A 17,800-nucleotide genomic window follows, 5' to 3' on the forward strand; every position below is an offset into this window, starting at 1 on the left:
CAAATCAAAAACCTTCTTCTGGGTTAAACTGCGGGTCATGGCAACACAAGGCAGCCATATAAAGTGTAGTCTGCACTACTTAACAAAAAAAGAAACAATGGAATGGAATTTGTCAGTGCTGTAAAAATGAAGGTAAATTAAATAAAATACAGACGCTGAACGAAAAAAAATTAAATAAAATAAATCAATCCATTTGGCCCAGATTAAATACCTTTTTTTGACCTTGTACTTCAAAAACTAAAATTAAGACATTTTAAGACTTATTTTTTAGAGAGCTGTTATGGAATTCCGGCACCAAAAACATGCTAATAGAAGTGAAGGTAAAACTTGTATTGATACGCAGGATGTGTGCCGTGATGCGACCAGCTCGAGGCCCGGAGGGATTCTAGTTAGCTGGCAGCAGAGCAGCAACAAGGCAGGACATGACTCAACGTCTCTGGACTGCAGCTGAGCCCACAGTCAGTGTGGCTGGGAGGATTTGTGTGGTTGTGGGTCTGTATGCCAGAGCTGTTTGTCTTGTTGCTGTATTTGGGCTACACATGTTGTGCTGTTTGTGTGGGCAGGTGCACTGTATCATGAGGCGGCGATAAAATGCAAACAGAGGATATCATGTGTTCTGGGGGTAGAGGCTGCCAGAGTCTGCTTTTCAGATGGTAAGTTACGAGAACATGTCAGGTTTTTTTTGCTGCCTGTACATTTTATACATAGATATCACTTGCTTTGCTTTGGACAACATCTTAATATGCTTAACCTTAAAGTTGCCATATCTGTAGTTTTTTCTGGTGAAAATCAAGTCTTTTACCTTGTTTACATGGTGTTGTTTACTCACTGAAAGACACATCATGGGCACATGTTATAGCACAAATGCATAAACCTGCTGCTTGATGTTTAATTCTTCTCAACTTTCCACCACAATCAACGAAAGCAAAGTGAGGCAATAGAGCCACGTTTCAGTTCAGGAACACATTATGTCACCCCATTCAAAGAGAATTAAAAGTGAGAACGAGTCCTGCCAAACTGGTGAACACAGTGGAGCCTAGCAGAGAGCTGGTGGGGACCAAAACAGAGGTAATAGGAGACTGAATGTCAGACTTCTATTAGTCACAAAGTCAGGAGCATAACTTCAAATGATTACTTAGGGGACAATTTATGAATCAAACACAGTGGATGGACATAGCACAGGATATCTGGAGAAATTAGAACATTCTACTGTGTTTCGGCTCTGGTGATGGAAAGCTTGTACAAATCAAAACACATCTAAAGTCTGGTAGCGACTACTTCAACTACAACTCTGTTAAGGATGAATGAAAAACGAGCACGGTCCCTATTCATAGTAAATATTTATTTTAGGTACCATTTTTTCCCTCTAGCACATACGCAGTCGACAGCCTTGCAGATTTGATTGGGATGATGGAATTTACACATAAATAAAGGACTAGTTAAGTTAATAATATTAATATGTTCTATTACTCTGCCTTCTTAAAGTGCCAAATAAATGTCTTACTGTAGGTTCAGGAAAAAGCATATGCAGCTGAGGAAAACGTCTTTATCACTTTGACAACACATCTGTTTATGAAAGAAACCCAAGTTAATAGAACAACAGTCCGCTGTAAACAGAAAAACACAAGCAAATGTAAAACATTGCAGGTGGTAGCAGTGGAAGTTTCCAGGGGAGCTGTGTGCTGAGCTCCCTCCACTGCTGGAAAGACTCACACAAGACTGATTTGCATGGAGGGTGCTCAATCAAAATGCTGACGCTGAATGTATTCGAACAACAATTTTGCTGCACTTCATCATGCACTCCTCACTTCCTTCCAGTCGTCGCTCTATCTCTCTCTCTCTCTCTCTCCCTCCGTCCTCTTCTTCCTCCTCCCTGTGCTCGCCTTTCTCCCCTCTCCTCTTTTCCTTCCCTCTCCATCTTGACACAGTGCACTGAGCCTAATCGTGGATAATTGGGTGGGAGGGGCAGTGGGCCGGCCCTGCCTTTGTGTGCAAAGGGCAAGTGGTCAAGTTAATGGGGCCCTTGTGTCGAGCTGGGAGCACTCTGTCTCTCTCTTTTCCTCTGTTCGATCACTCACTCGGCCAGTCAATCTCGCTCTCTCAGTCAGCTTCTCTTTTCTTTCACGGCTGAAGCTTTTTCCCCGCTGTTTCGATCTACTTCCACCTTATTTCCAGCTGTCTCACTTCCAGTTATTCGTCATGTCTTGTCCCATTTCTGCTCTCCTCCTCCTCCTCCTCCTGCTTTGCCTTCTTGTCTTTTTCCCAGCCTTTGTCTTTCTCTCTCTCTGTTTGTCTGTAGCCTTTTCTGTCTCTTCTCTCTGCCTCTTCAGCAGAATGTTGGGGAGGAGAGAACAGACCTCTTTAAAATATCAAAAGACAGATCAGGAGGCCTCCCTGGTCCCCCCTCTTTCTACTAACTCTCCCTCCCTTCTTCTGACAGATAAACAGAAGAGTGAGCTGCAGGATTAGCTGCTGTGTTCTGCCTTCCCTCCCTCCTTTATCCCTCTCTCTTTTCTTACACTGGAAGGGTAGACTGTTGACTGGGCTTGATGTGTGTGTGTGTGTGTGTGTGTGTGTGTGTGTGTGTGTGTGTGTGTGTGTGTGTGTGTGTGTGTGTGTGTGTGTGTGTGTGTGTGTGTGTGTGTGTGTGTGTGTGTGTGTGTGTGTGTGTGAGCGCATATATGTGTGTGCTACCTTGTCTGGAACCAGCTTAGCCTGCAGGAGGCCATTGTGTTCGAAACACAGGCCACAGATGATCTGGGCCTGAAGAAAACTTTATTACCTCTGTGAGCATTTAACACTGGATTCTATATAATGGAACACACATTTTTCACAAGCACCTTTGTCAACCAGCTCCCCGTGATAAGCGTTAAGTGAGAAAAACCTACAGACGTGCACAGTACTAGAAAATAACGAAAGCCCTTCTGATTTTGTTTTTCTTAAATTTTAAAATAATTAAATATTTATCCTGTAAGAATATATAAAGTCGTTTCGGACAAGGTTTTATTGATGAAGTAATCACGTAGCACATCTTCAAATTGACAATTTTAAGAGAACACAAGCCTAAATTTCTTGAATAATTTATTTTTATTCATTCACAGAAAATATCACCCACCTACAAACTGAAGATCAACAACATTCAACCCACTTTCATTACAGTGAAGCAGCGGGAATTTGAAACACTGAATGAAGAAACTCACTATACGAGGCCATGTCCACACTAAAGTGGAAGAGTCTGAAATATTTAATTGTGTTTCTTGTGCCACACCATCAAAACCTATATTTTTTTAAGAAAATGAAACCTCGCTTTGAAAAGAACACCTGGGCCTGCAGTTATAATACTTGGTACTCCTTCACCGGAAAATGCTACAGAAGCAGCTTCAGTTTTGTCCAAATTAAAGCAATTTGTTGTACTTCTATTCATTACGACTAAATGAAACTGATCGGATTTAGTGTGGACGTGGCCTAGAACACTTTTAAGAATTTTCTTAAATAATCTAAATCATAACCAAGCTGAGACATCCCACAACACAGTGACACAAATCCATCATAACAAAGCCCTCCTGTGTTCACCCCAAGCTGCAGCACAGATCCTCGTCTGTGTTTGATGCCAGCCATTAGATTTCTCACCATTAATGATATTAGTCAGCAAATCCAGATAAAGACCACGTGAGTAACGCCGACTCTCGTGGGTTTCTGGACTGTCTGTTATCACAGTGAGAAGTGGTACAGAAAGCACTGGTATCACAATGAGACGGGTGACGGCATCACCGTGTGAAAGTGTGACATCGCAGCAGATTGAAGGTTCACCAGGCCAAGATGTTGCCACCGATGGAGGCAGTGATGTTGCGAGAAGCAGCAACGGGGCATAAAAAACAGTGATGCCTGATGCTGAAGTGTTATAAAATGACATTAATGTTGGCGATGTCACACTAGACAGTGATGAGGTCACTGTACACAGTCACAGTTGGGAGGGTTTCTATATATTAGTCTGCGTATATCAAATGTATACAGTAAGTACTAAACCTTTGCAATGGGAACATTTTCACAATGCAATTTAACTCCTCAAAGCACTGAAACACCTCACACTGGTTTGTTTCACGTTTTCTGAGCAGCTAAACTGTTATTTCTGGATTCTGTTTTAGCATGAGGAATGTAAACAGCAGCCACTGAGAGATTCTGCATAGCTTCTTGGCTGTTGTGTACAGCAATGAATCACAGTGAAACATGGAAACACCTTTACGAGTGGAAGGTACAACTATAGGCTTGAGTGGCTCACTGACACTTGCTGATTTTATAACACCACAAAAAAAACAAAAACAAAACAGGAACAGATGAATGCATGAGAAAAGACCTGAGTAGAACGGCTAGTTGATAGAAAATAATGTAGTTTTGATAGAAAAACTGCAAGAAGAAAATGCAGAAGCAGTTCGTCTGAAATGCTTTAGCATTTTTCGGGGGGTTATTAGGAGATTGAGGGACTTTCAAGAACTACGGATGCAGGAAGTTTATCAATTTTAAATCATATTGTAACTCGGAATGGTCACCGAATGTGGCTTGTTGTTTAAGCAGGCGGTTTTAAGATACTGTTTCGAGACTTTTTTTTAATGAACACTGACTTGCCGCTCTTTGTCTCTGTGTTTTGTGAATAGTAAGCTGTAACAATCGATCTCCTGCTTCAGACTCGGAGAGGAAAATATGGTTTTGCTGTGTGTATGTGAAGGCTAAGTTATTCAACAAATGAATGCACTTTTTAACATGAAAATTTCAAGTCAAATGGTAATATACTGGTAGAGGCAGAAATGAACATCGCATTCAACGATGCAAGCAGCTTCAGTGAAAACAGACCCAGCAGAGATGAACTTTGAGCAAAGCACACCAGCTAGAGTTGCAAAAAAAAAATGTCTGCACCCAATCCAGGTTGGGGGTAAAAGAAAATTACAACACCTACTTAAAAAAACAAAAAAGACATTACAATATATATTCAGTTTTTTATCGATTCCACAGTATTGGGGTCACTTGTCAGTAAATGTATGAGTCTCTACAACTTGTGCATGTATCGTCTCTCTGTTTAGACACATAAACTTCCTGAAGGTTCAGACTTTTAGGAGCTTTTAGCAGCGTTTAGTAGCTGCCACAGGATCTGGCTGTTGACAGTGAGACGGTTGACGTTTAAGTTATCGTCAGCTGCATTTTAAACTTTTCAACAAACCACGAGTGAAGCCGGAGTTTGAGCTGATGGAGCTGAAGAATCAGATCAAGTATCTGTTGTGCAGTTCAAACACAGACTATGACAACAACAGATTTGTACAAAATGAAATTACAATGTGACGTAGTGGGGACTACTTGAACCCACGGTAATATCACTGCGTACTATACAATCTGTAGCTCCTGGGCAGCAACAATTGCTCCTCAGTCTGAATGTGCCGTGATATGCTAATGCACTGTTGTAAGTAATGCACAAAAGAAGCTCTTAATAGTGACCTCTGACTGGGATGAATGAGTTGTATTAAAAGAAATTAAAGTGGGAAACAGAGGAAACTGCGAGCTGCTCCACAGTCTGCGACAGTTAATGAATTAAAGCTGGCCTCCATGCTGAGGCCAGAAACACAGTGGCAGAGGTTAATACTGACTGGTTAAAGGGGGTCAACTGACTGAATAAGTGACACCTGTAGTAGGCCAGACTGACGAAATGTCCATTAACAGACTGACTGAGCAGCTAGTTAACTACCTAAACAGCTAACTGGCTTGTTGGCTGGAATGATGACTGATTAACTGGTTAATTAGGTCACTGAATGTGTGACAGAGTACTGGCTGATTACCTGGCCGGTCAGCTCACTTTCCTGAATGGATAATCAACCAAACGGATGAGCGGCTGGCCGACTAGAGCTCACGTGTTTTGGTCTACAAAACTACTACAATAATAATAATAACTACAACAATAACTGGCCAACTGGTTAAAGGGTTAACTGGCCGAGAGACAATTTTCTACACTAACAGTAGGGGTTTTTTGGCATATGGTAGATGGTTAAAACATACCAGGTCAGAATATAAATGTGCAATAAAGTGTGGAGTGGAACTGTGTTCAGCTGAGGGCTCACGGGTTTTGGTTTACTGAGTGTGGCTGACAGGTTGAGGTCCTTTGGTCAAGGTGAGGAGGAGAGGATAGTGGATGTTCTCATCGTATGCTTCTTTTCCCTCGCTTAGCATCTGAAAAGCACAAAATACAAAAAGTGGTATATGAAACATTCATAGAAATTCTCAGTTTTAATATATTCTTTAACCCTCCTGTTGTCCTCATTTACGAGCACCACAATGTATTGTTTCCTTGTCTGAAAAAATCCCAAAATTCAGCAAAAAAATTCCCCAAATTTCTGAAAATTTGCAAAACCTTCAGGAAGAAAATTCCAATAATTCCTTAAAAGTTTCCCTTAAAGGTAAAAAAAAAAAATCCCCCAAATTTTGCAAGAAAATTCATGTAAATATTTTCAAAAAATGAGAAAAATCTTCCAAAAAAAAATCCTAAAAGTATCTAAAGTGATTCCATATATATCAGTAAAACTGCTAATGTTTTCTTTAAGAACATTCACAAAAAAATCTACCAAAATCCAGCCAAATTTGCTGGATTTTTAATTTTTTTTTTCTGGACTTTTTTTAAAACATTTTTTTCCACCACAAAATGTTCAAAAATTTCCCAAAAATGTTGAAAATGTGGACATCAGAAGTTTCACTGTGAAAATATTTTTTTTTTCTCCACATTTTCAAACTTTAAAACGGGTCAATTTGACCCGCAGGACGACAGAAGGGTTAATCTCATCAATATTTCCAGTAGATCAAGGCATCCAACAGATTTATGAAACTCAGCATATAATCAGAATATTGTTTCATTCCTTTGTTGCATGTCACCCCTCCTCCAGTATCCCTTTAACCTCTGAACCCCAATCAGTTTGTGGGTGTTTTTTTTGTCACATTTTTGTTCACTGTGGGCTCATTTTCCACCTTAACCCCACAGACTTACGTTTGCACCATTACGGAAACAGCACAACCATGAATCAAAGTAAACAGAACTCAAAAATGTCTTTGGTGCAGTACAAAAAAGTCAAAATACCATAAATAATAAGAATAATGATAAAAATAAGTAGATTTTATTTGATTTTATATTCTCAAAAAAATGGAATCAACATGTCCAACATTTTCCCGAAAAAAACAGTAGTATCATTTGCTATTTATGTTGAAATATTTGCACTGAGGAGAACATATTTTTTTGTTTGCCTTTTTTTTTTACAGAATCTGTTGCAAATGGTTTATTTTTTGTGAATTGTTGAATAATTTATTTTTTAAAATTAAAATGTAATTTAATTTTTTTTTAAAATTAAGTAAGAATTTGATTTTGATGAAACAAGACATTTTTAAGCTTAAAAGCTTAAAAGCACATGAATAATAATAATAATAATAGTAATAATAATAATAATAATAATAATAATAATAATAATAATAATAATAATAATAATAATAACAACTTATTTATATAGCACTTTCAAGTCAAAGTGCTTTACAGGACAAGCAACAGATAAATTACAATAAAATGATAACTGATAACAATGGCTGAAAAGACAAAATAACAACAACAACGATAAAACCGATAAAAACAACATCTAAGAAGGCACAGTATCCATCCCCCATGATTAATTCAATGACCATCAGAAAGTAGAAAATACAATGATTCTTTCTGTTTTTATGGTTTCTGGCTATGGGGAATGGTGTAATTCTGGCAATTTTTAAAAGATAACATGTGATTTAAACCCTGTGGTTTATATTAGGGTTCAGGGGGTTAATTCCTGACACTGCCCTGCTGTCCACTAATAAAATGAGGACAAAAACATCCATGAAAAATGTAGCCTTTTTTGTATTATATCACTTCTGTAAGTGGATCTTTAACTTGATGTTATGATCCTGCTCCTGCCCTTCTTTCCCTTTCTTCCTCTTTTTCCTCCTTTCTCCCTTGGGTCCTGATGTTTCTGTTTTGGCCTGTCTCTCTTTGACTCCCTCTGTCTGTCTGTCACCTCTTCCTCTTGTCTTTCTCTCTTCCTGTCTCTCACCCTCCTGCTCTCCCTGTTTCTCCTGCCTGCATTCTGCTACCTGCTGATTACTGCAATGAGTTTCAGCTGCAGTAATCAGTTCACTCCGTTCACCTGTTCTCCACCTCACCTCCACCTATTTAAGCTCTGTCCTTTCATTCACTCCCTGCTGGATCATCGACTCATGTTCTGTCACAGACTGTTTCCCTCCTTGGATTTAGTTCTCCACACCAAGCCCTGTGAACTCCTCATCTGCTTCAGCCCCTTGGACTCTCCTGCTTCTCCCCATCTTGGTTTTTTTCTCCACTTGGACTCTGTTTTGCTCCAACCGGTTCATGGATATTCCCCAGCCTTGTCTGCCAGTTTTGTCCCCCACTAACTTCTGGATTCCCTGAGCTGTGGGGTTTTTTGTAAGTCTAGTTTGTAGTTAATTCTAGTCTTAGATTTGGTTTAGTTTATCTCCTGGTTTGTTTTCCCCTTTCTGAGTTTCTGGTTTAGTTAGTTTTGTTAAAATAAAGACCTGTTTCCGCTGCTATCTGTCTATCATATCTGTGCCTGCGCCTGGGTTCTCCAACCTTTTGTACAACCAACTGCTCAGAATCTAAAGATATTCAGTTTAATGTAGTTTAATGCCTGGAAAAGTGGCAAATTCTGACATGAGAACCAGGAACTCTGGCATGAAAGAATTCAAATGTCGTCAGAATAATTGCCAATTAATTTCCTGTGAATCTGCTAACTGACAGACTGCTCTAATGTAAATACTCCTGCACACACAAACACTCTCACTGTCAAACACACACACACAGCTTTGTCGGGCCCATGTGGTGCCCACTCCGTGCCCTTTTAAGCAGACTTGGCAGTTTGGGCATGCACCGGCTAATCAGCTCGCTTAGCGTCTGGCCAAATGATCAGAGACTTATGCAAGTGAGTTTAGTGGGTCTGCTCATGTGAGAGTGTGTGACTGTGTGTGTGAGGGAGAGAACAGGATGGTAGAGAACTGTGTGAAAAGGACTCTTCACAACAAACAAAAACCGAGACTGACCCTGAATTCTCCTCCGTCAGCGGCATGTAAGTGTTATGCAAATGACCCGAACCTACTCACGCTGCAAACTCAAATGCTGATTACGAACTGTTTTTCCAACAAATTAGGCGATTTTGTGGCACTTGTGGAAAGCGTGATAGTGTGCGTTGCACTTTATTCCACTTTTCCTGCATCAAGATGTCTGTGTTCCATGCAATGTCCAAAAACTACAAGACACAATTTATCATTTCTGCTCGTGTCGTAATCTGGTGATGTTTTTAATTAAAAGGAGAACACGAACACTTTAAAGAAAGTAAAAAGAAAAACTCTGAGGTAGGTCTCAGTGAAACTACAATCCCTGCAGGCTTATTCAGCTGATATTAGACTGTATGAAAAACACACAGTTCCTTATTCATTCTAGTAAGATCCCTACATTTACACAGCAGGGTGCTGATACAGAGTCTCCAGAAGAAGTCAGGTCAAGTTTATCTGTAGAGGACATTTAAAACTAAAGGTGAACTTCAAATACAGTGGAATAACCATAAGAGCGGAGAGAATCCTCCTCACCACTGTTCCCTCTAAGCTACGTGCGTGCACAATTGCGCACTGCTGACACGGTCTCCGCGCACAGAAAATCTGCGCTGCACACACAAAAAAAAATCCAACCTAAATTGTAAATAAAATAAACACGTAACAATTCATTCTGTGCTATTTTTCAATGTGAGTCAGTGAGTGACCGGTGACTGGCTGCTGCAGCCAATGATGCGATTCACATACGTATTTACCATAGACTGTATATAATGGTATTTACGCAGCTAATCAACGTCAGGCGTCCTTATGTGCAGCCACCGTTGTTCTCATAGATATGAATGAGTAGATAGGACACGCCCCTTTGAGCTGCGTGCTACTGCGAAGCTAAGCTAGTGGGGGCAAAGTTTCAGTGCATTCCGTTGATGTAGACGACGTGAAAATGGAAACAAGTATGCCGGCTCACTGTGCTGCATACAATTACACACTACGTCGTACGATTGAGACAAGGAAACTTGGAATGACTTTTCATTGGTGATGATTGGGATTACAGGCAGTTCTTTAGGACTGCTCTCAAATAATTGAAATGTTACTAAACAAGGTTATACTTATCAAATTAAATAGCTTTGGTCTCCAGTATATTGGTGAATTCAGTTCTTTGTATTTAATTTATTAGCATGATTTCTTTTTAATATGTTGTGTACAGACTTAATTACTTCTCTGTCTACTTTTCTTACTCCATGTAGGTTTCCCAGAGACTATGGGTTGAGGAGGAATTGGAAGTTTGTCTGCTTAGACCTGGTGTCATTCCATCAGTGTTAAACTTCCCGGCTCATCTTGGAAGAGTACGTGCCAGAAAGACCACGACCAAGCAGCCTTGAGATCTTAGGCAGCGTCTCCCTGAGGTGGGTGTCGACAGTGTTCATGGTCAGGTCTGTGGTAATCCAGTCAAAAAACAAAACAGAAAAAAATCTAGATTATAAATCAACATGTAACCAAAGCACTGTGTGTATAACGCCATAGTATAGGATGTAGTTCAGAAAATGTCAAAGTATAGTATGCTTTACTCAAGAATAACATAGTATGGCCTGTAGTTCATAGTACAGCATGTTGGCAAGAAAAAAACAAAACAAAACATAGATTATTATGTGGTTCAAAAAGCGCAAAATGATAGGATGTTGCCTAAAATTGTCATGTATGATATGTGGTTCAAAAAATGTCATAGTGCAGTATATTGTCAAAATAGTATGTAATTCAAGAAAACATCAGAGTATAATATGTCGTCTAAAAAATGCCATAGAATAATAATTTCATTGCACAAGTAAAAGTATAGTAACTTTTAAAACTGTTCGAATTCTTATATGTTGCTAAAAAAAACTAAAACAAAAAAAAGTCACAGTAATATGTCAATTAAAAAAGCCTATAGTATAGCGTGTCACCCAACAAACATCATAGTTTAGCATGTTGCTCTAAAAACGTCACAGTATAGCCTTTAGTCCACAGCTGTCAGTAGGTGAGGAGCAACACAAAAACAGTCCAAACGCTGGTTTCCAGAGGGTTAGACGAGAATTTATTTGAAAGAGTAAGTTTACAACAACACAACATGTGAGGGGGTTAAAAACAAATGGGTGTTAGTAAAATAAAAATAAATAAACAGAACTAAAAGTGAACTTCATGTTGACATTGATGGGCATTCCAACCAGGAACAAAGTAAAAGATAATCAATACGAAAAAAAACTCTTCCTGTTCACCTCTTAAAACCCAAAAACACACCGCAGTAGCATCCTAAACTAAAGCTACCAATGGGTTCCCTGTTTTCCTTTCTGAACAATTCAAAGGTCCCTCTCTATCTCCCCACACATCCACCAACCACTGGAACACATCTCCAAAGTTCTGCCAGGCCAGCTCAGCTTCCCCTCGGAAGAAGTACCACCAGATGAAGGAGCCTTTTGAGAGGCAGCTAGCATCGTGATTGGACTGTACTTTGGTCTGTTCCAATCCAGCTTCAGCTCCAGAGACGGCAGGCGGGACGAGTCAACGGAGGCCTGGTGGACGAAGGCATGCAGCTGAGTACAATCCAGAAAACAACAGAGGAGGAGTGCAGCAGCCCAGAGCCAGAACAACCAGAGTAGCATGGTATGTCTCTTAGAAAACATCATAGTAGAGCCTTTGTGATGAAAAAACGCCATCATATACATCGTATATTGTACAAATAACTAGTCAAAGGAAAGAGACATACATTGTAGAATTGTAGTAATTGTGGGCTGATTGATTTACTGATTATCAGTATTTTATTTTTTACTGATTTACGGCAATAAATACATTTAAAAATGGTGCTACTTTGGCTCTGAACCTTTATCTACCTGTGGTCCCTCTGTCTTCTGGAGTGATTTGATTGGTTATACGTAACGAATAAAACTCCTTTAACTTAACCTCTGTAAACAAAACAAAAATGTATCAACAAAGTTTTCTCTTAGAGTTTGTGTACTTCTAAGTTTAACTCAAGATTTTATATACTTTCATTTACTGCAAATGAATATCTACTCCAAATGTCTCACTAATAATCATTATCAGCCTTAAAAACCCACAAAACACCCCTCTATACTCCACCACACTTAGTACAGTCCGGTTCCCCCTTCTATAAATCTGCTTGGAATCTTCCACTTCCTGTTTGTCAAAGTGGCCTTCTACCTGGACAGGTTTTGTTGGAGCTCATGCAACAAACATTTTGGGTAACTGCACTTTAATATGGATGGATGACACTGAATTAGAGTCTGTTTTAATGAGACTGAGTTAAGATGTGTAGCTCTGTCATTAAATAGGAAATTATTTCTCAGAATTCACAGAGAAAAGTCTGAAATGTTTGCTAGGTTAGCGTCCCACATGTTCTTTGGCTCAGCTAAAGCTAACTCTCTCCAACTTCTGGATCTCTTGAGTTGCTTGTTGTTAAAATATCTTGCTAGAGGTGCTGAAGCTCAGAAAGTCTGAGATGTTTGTTCAAAATAAGCTCATTCTCAAGTCTGATCTGAACTGTCCTCTTTTGTTTGAACTTTCCCTAAACTTAGGAGTTAATGACAGAGCAGCACATCCAGACTCAGTCTCATTTATGTAGAGATTAAACTTCAGTGTCATTCATTGATGTTAAAGTGCAGTTTTTCAAATGTTTGTTGCACATGCTCCCGACCAAACCAGTTCAGGTGGAAGACGATGTGAAGAGAAAGCTCCAGAGGATGAATATCACACATTTACATTGGAAATTAATGTCCTTTAATTAGACATTGTAATGCAAAAGTTGGATTTCCCTTCAATGATGTTCACATCTTTGTTGAGTGTTTTGTTGATGTTGGTTTCCAAATGTTTTTTGACACTTGGCCCCAAAGAATAAAACCTTTTACGGCTCACAAGCTGCAACAATTCACACATTATCAACTATCTTTCTGACTAAACTAAGATAAAAAGTGAATAACTGCCTGATTCCTGCATCATGAATGTAAATCTTTTTGGTTTTTACGATAGTAAACTGAATATATTTGGGTTTGACATTTTATAAACCAAAACAAGAATTAGTGGAGAAAACAATCAACAGATTAATGGACAAAGAAAATGTGTTTTCCAACATATATGACTGAATTACTCCATTACAAGATACATACAATTTAAATTCTATTTTATTTATATAACGCCAGTTAAAGGTCAAATTGTCTCAAGATGCTTTATTTTTATATTTTTTTGTCATACTTAAAATATGACAAAGTAACAAATTTAAAGCTCTTTACTAACCCAATTTATTATTTGTTTTTTAAGAGACTAATCGACAATTAAAATAACTTTCTCCACTAAAACTAATAAACATGAGGTCAAATTGAAGGAACAGTTTTAAATACTGCAGTCCCACGACGACAAGAATAAAGTTTGTCAACAAAAACTAAATCTGCTGGTGGATTCCATTAAAGTCCTAATAAATGATAAAGTGTGATACTAAAGGTTTGTGGTGCTAAAAATGTCCAAGTAAAGATATCAAGTTGAACATCTGGATGGAGGTTGATAAAGTTGACCTCCCTTCATTTCTCTGGAGCGACTCCATGGATTTTATGGATGGTGGTTAAAGACCTGCTCTTCTAGTGGTCTTCCTTCTAGTCGCTGTAAAAAGTCAGTCCATCCTGGCCGACTTCAACACCTCTTCATGACAACTTGTTCTGCCACCGACCTGGTGGAAACTCCAGAAACTCGGGAAAACCTGTCGAGACTCGAAGAACTCGTGGAGACTCGAAGAACTCGTCGGGTGGGGGAAGGTGTGGTGGGCGGTGGGGAGAGGTGGGGGAGTAGAGGGGGGAGGCCGCCACCCACCTCCCCACCTACTCTCCGCCCTGACTCCACCCAGACTCCGCCTTGGCTCCACCCATGTGGTCACTTCAGGAACTACGATGCCAAAGGGACGACGAATTTATTTCTTTGTATCTGATCTGTAGCTCAGTGAGTTAAGGATTTGCCTATGGAGCTGCAGGTCGCTGGTTCAAGACCAGACCCTTCTTAAGTTTTATCAAAATCCTGACAAAGACAAAGAAAGAAAACTGCCGCTGGCGGGTCTTGAACCTGCGACCTTCCACTTGGTAGTCCTCTTCTTATCCTCCTGAGCTACTCGCTCAGATACTAATTCTTCTTTTTTTTGCGCATTTATCATCTATTTTTTGTCGTTTTCGAGTTTTTTTTTTAACTCGAGTCTCGACTCGACCGTTTTTCTCAGGAGGTTGGACTTCAGCCTTTGTGCTGGAGGGTTGAACCATCAGTTCCAAGACTTTCCAAGCCTCCACACCTCCCGAGTCCTCAGGACCTGAGCTTTCACACAGTCTGAGGGCTGAAATTTTCAAAGTCCCACAGTAGTTCTCTGTTAGTTTGAACCTTCAGACAGTCTGAGGACTGAAATTTTCTAAGTCCCACAGTAGTTCTCTGTTAGATTGAACCTTCAGACAGTCTGAGGGCTGAAATTTTCTAAGTTCCTGAGTAGTTCTCTGTTAGTTTGAACCTTCAGACAGTCCAAGGACTGAAATCTTAAACGTTTCTCAGTACTTCTCTGTTAGTTTGAACCTTCAGACACTCTGAGGACTGAAGTTTTAAAAGTTTCTCACTACTTCTCTGTTAGTTTGAACTTTCTGGTTAACAGAAACCTTAAAACTTGTGACCATGAGTCTTGATTTCACATTTAGACCATCCATCTGAGTTCTTCTCAGACCTTCACCTGTGGGTTTTTCAGAAATCCTTAACAAACTTTGATTCTCTTCACTAAACAGTAAAGTTTGTGGAGATCAGAAGGTAACATTAGTTTGATAAATGCCTTCAACTACTAGTAGACTTTATCTGGAAAGCAGTTTTCTGAAATGAGTTCTTAGTAAATCTATCCACAATCAAACCAAGAACATAGAAAGAGGAAATGTTTGAAGAAACAACTTGATGTTTTCATTTCAGACTAGAAAACGCTTTAAGATCTTCATCTGTTTTTGCTCTTTTTCATCCTTTTATTGTCTCTTCTGTTGAATTTGATCTTCTAAAGTTTAACTGGTGTCTTTTCAAATGTTTTGTCTTTAGTTTGATTCTTCTTAAATGTATAGTTTTGCTCTTTTCTCACCTTTTATTCTTTTCTAATGTCTGATTTGATTTTGAAATGTTTTGTCTTTTTAATGTTTAATTGTTGTTTTTTCAAATGTTTTATTGGCTTGTTTGAGAAATTACTTTTTCTTTCCCAATGTTTAATTTTTTGACTAAATATTTAAGGATTTTCTTTTTAAATGTTTTACCACCTTTTAATGTTTCATTTTCTTTTTAAATGCTTCATTGTATTTTCTGTTTAATTCCTATTTAAAGTTTTATTGTCTTTAAGATTTAATTTTCGAATTAAACATTAAATTTTTTAATTAAATATTTTGTCTTTTTAAAGGTTTAATAATCTAATTAAATGTTTTGTATTTTTTAAAAAAAAGTTCAATATTCTTCTTGTTTAATTGTATTTTTTAAATGTTTAATGATCTAAAATATTTAATCTTTAATGTTTAATATTTTTGTTTAAAAACATTTATTTAATTTCATAATTGGATGTTTTGTATCTTCCATTTAATTATCTAATTAAATATTTTGTCTAATATAATTTAATTGGATTTAATGTTTAATTTTCTTGTTAAAAGTTTTAATGTATTAAATGTTTTTTCCTTTGATTTAATTGCTTTTTTAAATGCAATTTATTTCTTTAATCTTCTTTTTCTGTCAAGATTTTAATCCCAACCTTAAAAATGAAATAAACCCTTAAATCACAATGAAAATACTTCTGTTGTCACAATCATGAGTTAGTCAATTATTCACTTTATCAATTCAACTTTATTTGTTTAGCACCTTTCACAGATGACAAAACTAAACAAGCAAAGAGAAAAAAATACGCAAAAACTATGATTAAAACTCAAACATATTTAAAAAAAAAAAAAGATTTAACATGGTAATAAAATCTGTTGTGTCCAGGGGATGGAGGGAGTTTATTGAAGTCTTCTTGGGCTCACATGGGAAATCATTTAAAATATAAACTTGATATTCAGTCTAAGGAAACTGCAGAGCGACAGAAGAACCAACAATATCTCCTGTTTTCTGCTTTAATGAGTCGACTCTTCTTGTGCTTTCAGACCAAAGAACTACAGACTCTTCACAACCTGCTCAAACTCTTGGTACAGGACCTCACCACACGGGTCAAGAAAGTTTCCGTCTCATTTCTACTCTGAAGCTCACCTTCTCCTGCTCAAGCTGATGACAAATGTTTCTGCTGCTCTAAAGTCTGCTCTCCAGAACTTCCTAAAAACTCTCAAAGTCTCTTCTGCTGCAGGTTGCTTTGTAGAACTGTTCCAGAAAACCTCACTAAACCACATGGAGGGGCCTCAAGATAGTCGTCCAAATGAAACCGAACAAAAACCAAACTAGCACAACCCAAACGCTAAAGTCTCCTGCAGCCTACCAGAGAACCTCTGAGAACAGAGAATCAGGACAGGAACTCTTACCTTCTGGACAACCAACGCTGGTTCTCAAACAAGAATACAGAATGTGTCTGACCAAAAACCTCTGAAGACTCACTACAGCCAAGATAAAGACACAACTCAGCTGCACCAAATCCACTAATCACTGCACACATTACCACCATGTGCTAACTGTGGCTAAAGAACCTCATTTACCAAGACAACTATCCAGTACAAAGCCCTAAAACACACCAAGAAACACATTAAAGATGATTTTACTGCTGGAAGCTGCAAGCCAACGCCTAAAGAACAAGCTAAAGCAATGGAGCCAAACCCAGTTCAGTGGTGGAGAAGCAGAGGAAATGTTTGTATGCAGCTAAATAAAGCAGGAAGACACTGAGCTGCTCAGGTGTTCCTGATAACACCAAGCAGCCACCTGGACAGCCAATAGGAACACAGCTTCCTGGAAGTCCAGAGGGCTGGCTTAGTGAAGGAAATTTAGTTTAAAGTTGAAGCAGAAAGTTAACAAAGAAAGTTGAAAACCACCTTCTGATACCTGAAATCTCTGAGTTTTCACACAAAGAACACCTGAACATGTTAAACTGGTTCCATAGTAGAACCATCATTGTAAAAACGTCATAGTATGGTGTGTTGCTCAAAAAACATTAGGACCCGGCTGTCAGGGAACAAACATGTAAGAAACATGAGAACAGAGAGAACCCAACCAGTAGGTCACAGTTTATCATCCCCCAGTCATCTCCTGAAGTCCATATGGTGAGAGACATCAGTATCTGGTTGTTAATTTACCAGAGGATGCTTATAATCATGCTGATGTGGTCTGTACTCTACAGTATTTTAGTGACTCAATAAATGCCTAAGTTGTTTTTTTAAAATGCTTTTTAGTTTTTAATAAACATTTAATAGCCTATATGTAATCAATAAATGGCCTTTGCCTATCTTAAGAAAAACTCACTCAGAACTCTGATATGTTAACAATACTAAATAAATCAATAAATACATGCATACACACAAAAATAAGTTAATACATTAACTGTGTTAAGATAAGATTTAGATTTTTAAAAAAGTTGTTTATGTTCTTGCAGAATCCAGTATTGCTCACTGGTTGGTCATTACATTTTATTAGTTTGATTTCACTGTTTAAAATGATGCCACCTCTTTTCAGACAG

The 17,800-nt window shown here is 38.4% G+C and overlaps 1 protein-coding gene and 1 long non-coding RNA gene across 5 annotated transcripts in view; one reads left to right on the plus strand and one right to left on the minus strand.

The window, feature by feature from the left end:
• Window positions 1-3,064: 3,064 nt before the first annotated feature.
• camkmt (calmodulin-lysine N-methyltransferase) overlaps window positions 3,065-17,800 on the minus strand; it is a 154,144-nt gene continuing 139,408 nt past the window's right edge. For 3 of the 4 annotated variants that reach the window (XM_055018490.1, XM_055018489.1, XM_055018488.1), the window contains one exon: window positions 11,175-11,672. In XM_055018490.1, the coding sequence (XP_054874465.1) occupies window positions 11,460-11,672 (213 nt within the window). In that variant the 3' untranslated portion in view covers window positions 11,175-11,459. Of the gene's footprint in view, window positions 6,211-11,174; window positions 11,673-17,800 lie in introns of those variants that run through there. The other variant, XM_055018491.1, reaches the window with a different exon arrangement.
• Window positions 10,308-17,766, plus strand: LOC129350816 (uncharacterized). The gene is made up of 3 exons (XR_008604334.1): window positions 10,308-10,532; window positions 11,466-11,763; window positions 16,290-17,766. It is a non-coding gene; the product is annotated as an uncharacterized LOC129350816 (long non-coding RNA).

The sequence above is a fragment of the Amphiprion ocellaris genome, chromosome 16 (genome assembly GCF_022539595.1).
Source record: "Amphiprion ocellaris isolate individual 3 ecotype Okinawa chromosome 16, ASM2253959v1, whole genome shotgun sequence".
In the NCBI taxonomy this organism is placed as follows: Eukaryota; Metazoa; Chordata; class Actinopteri; family Pomacentridae; genus Amphiprion; species Amphiprion ocellaris.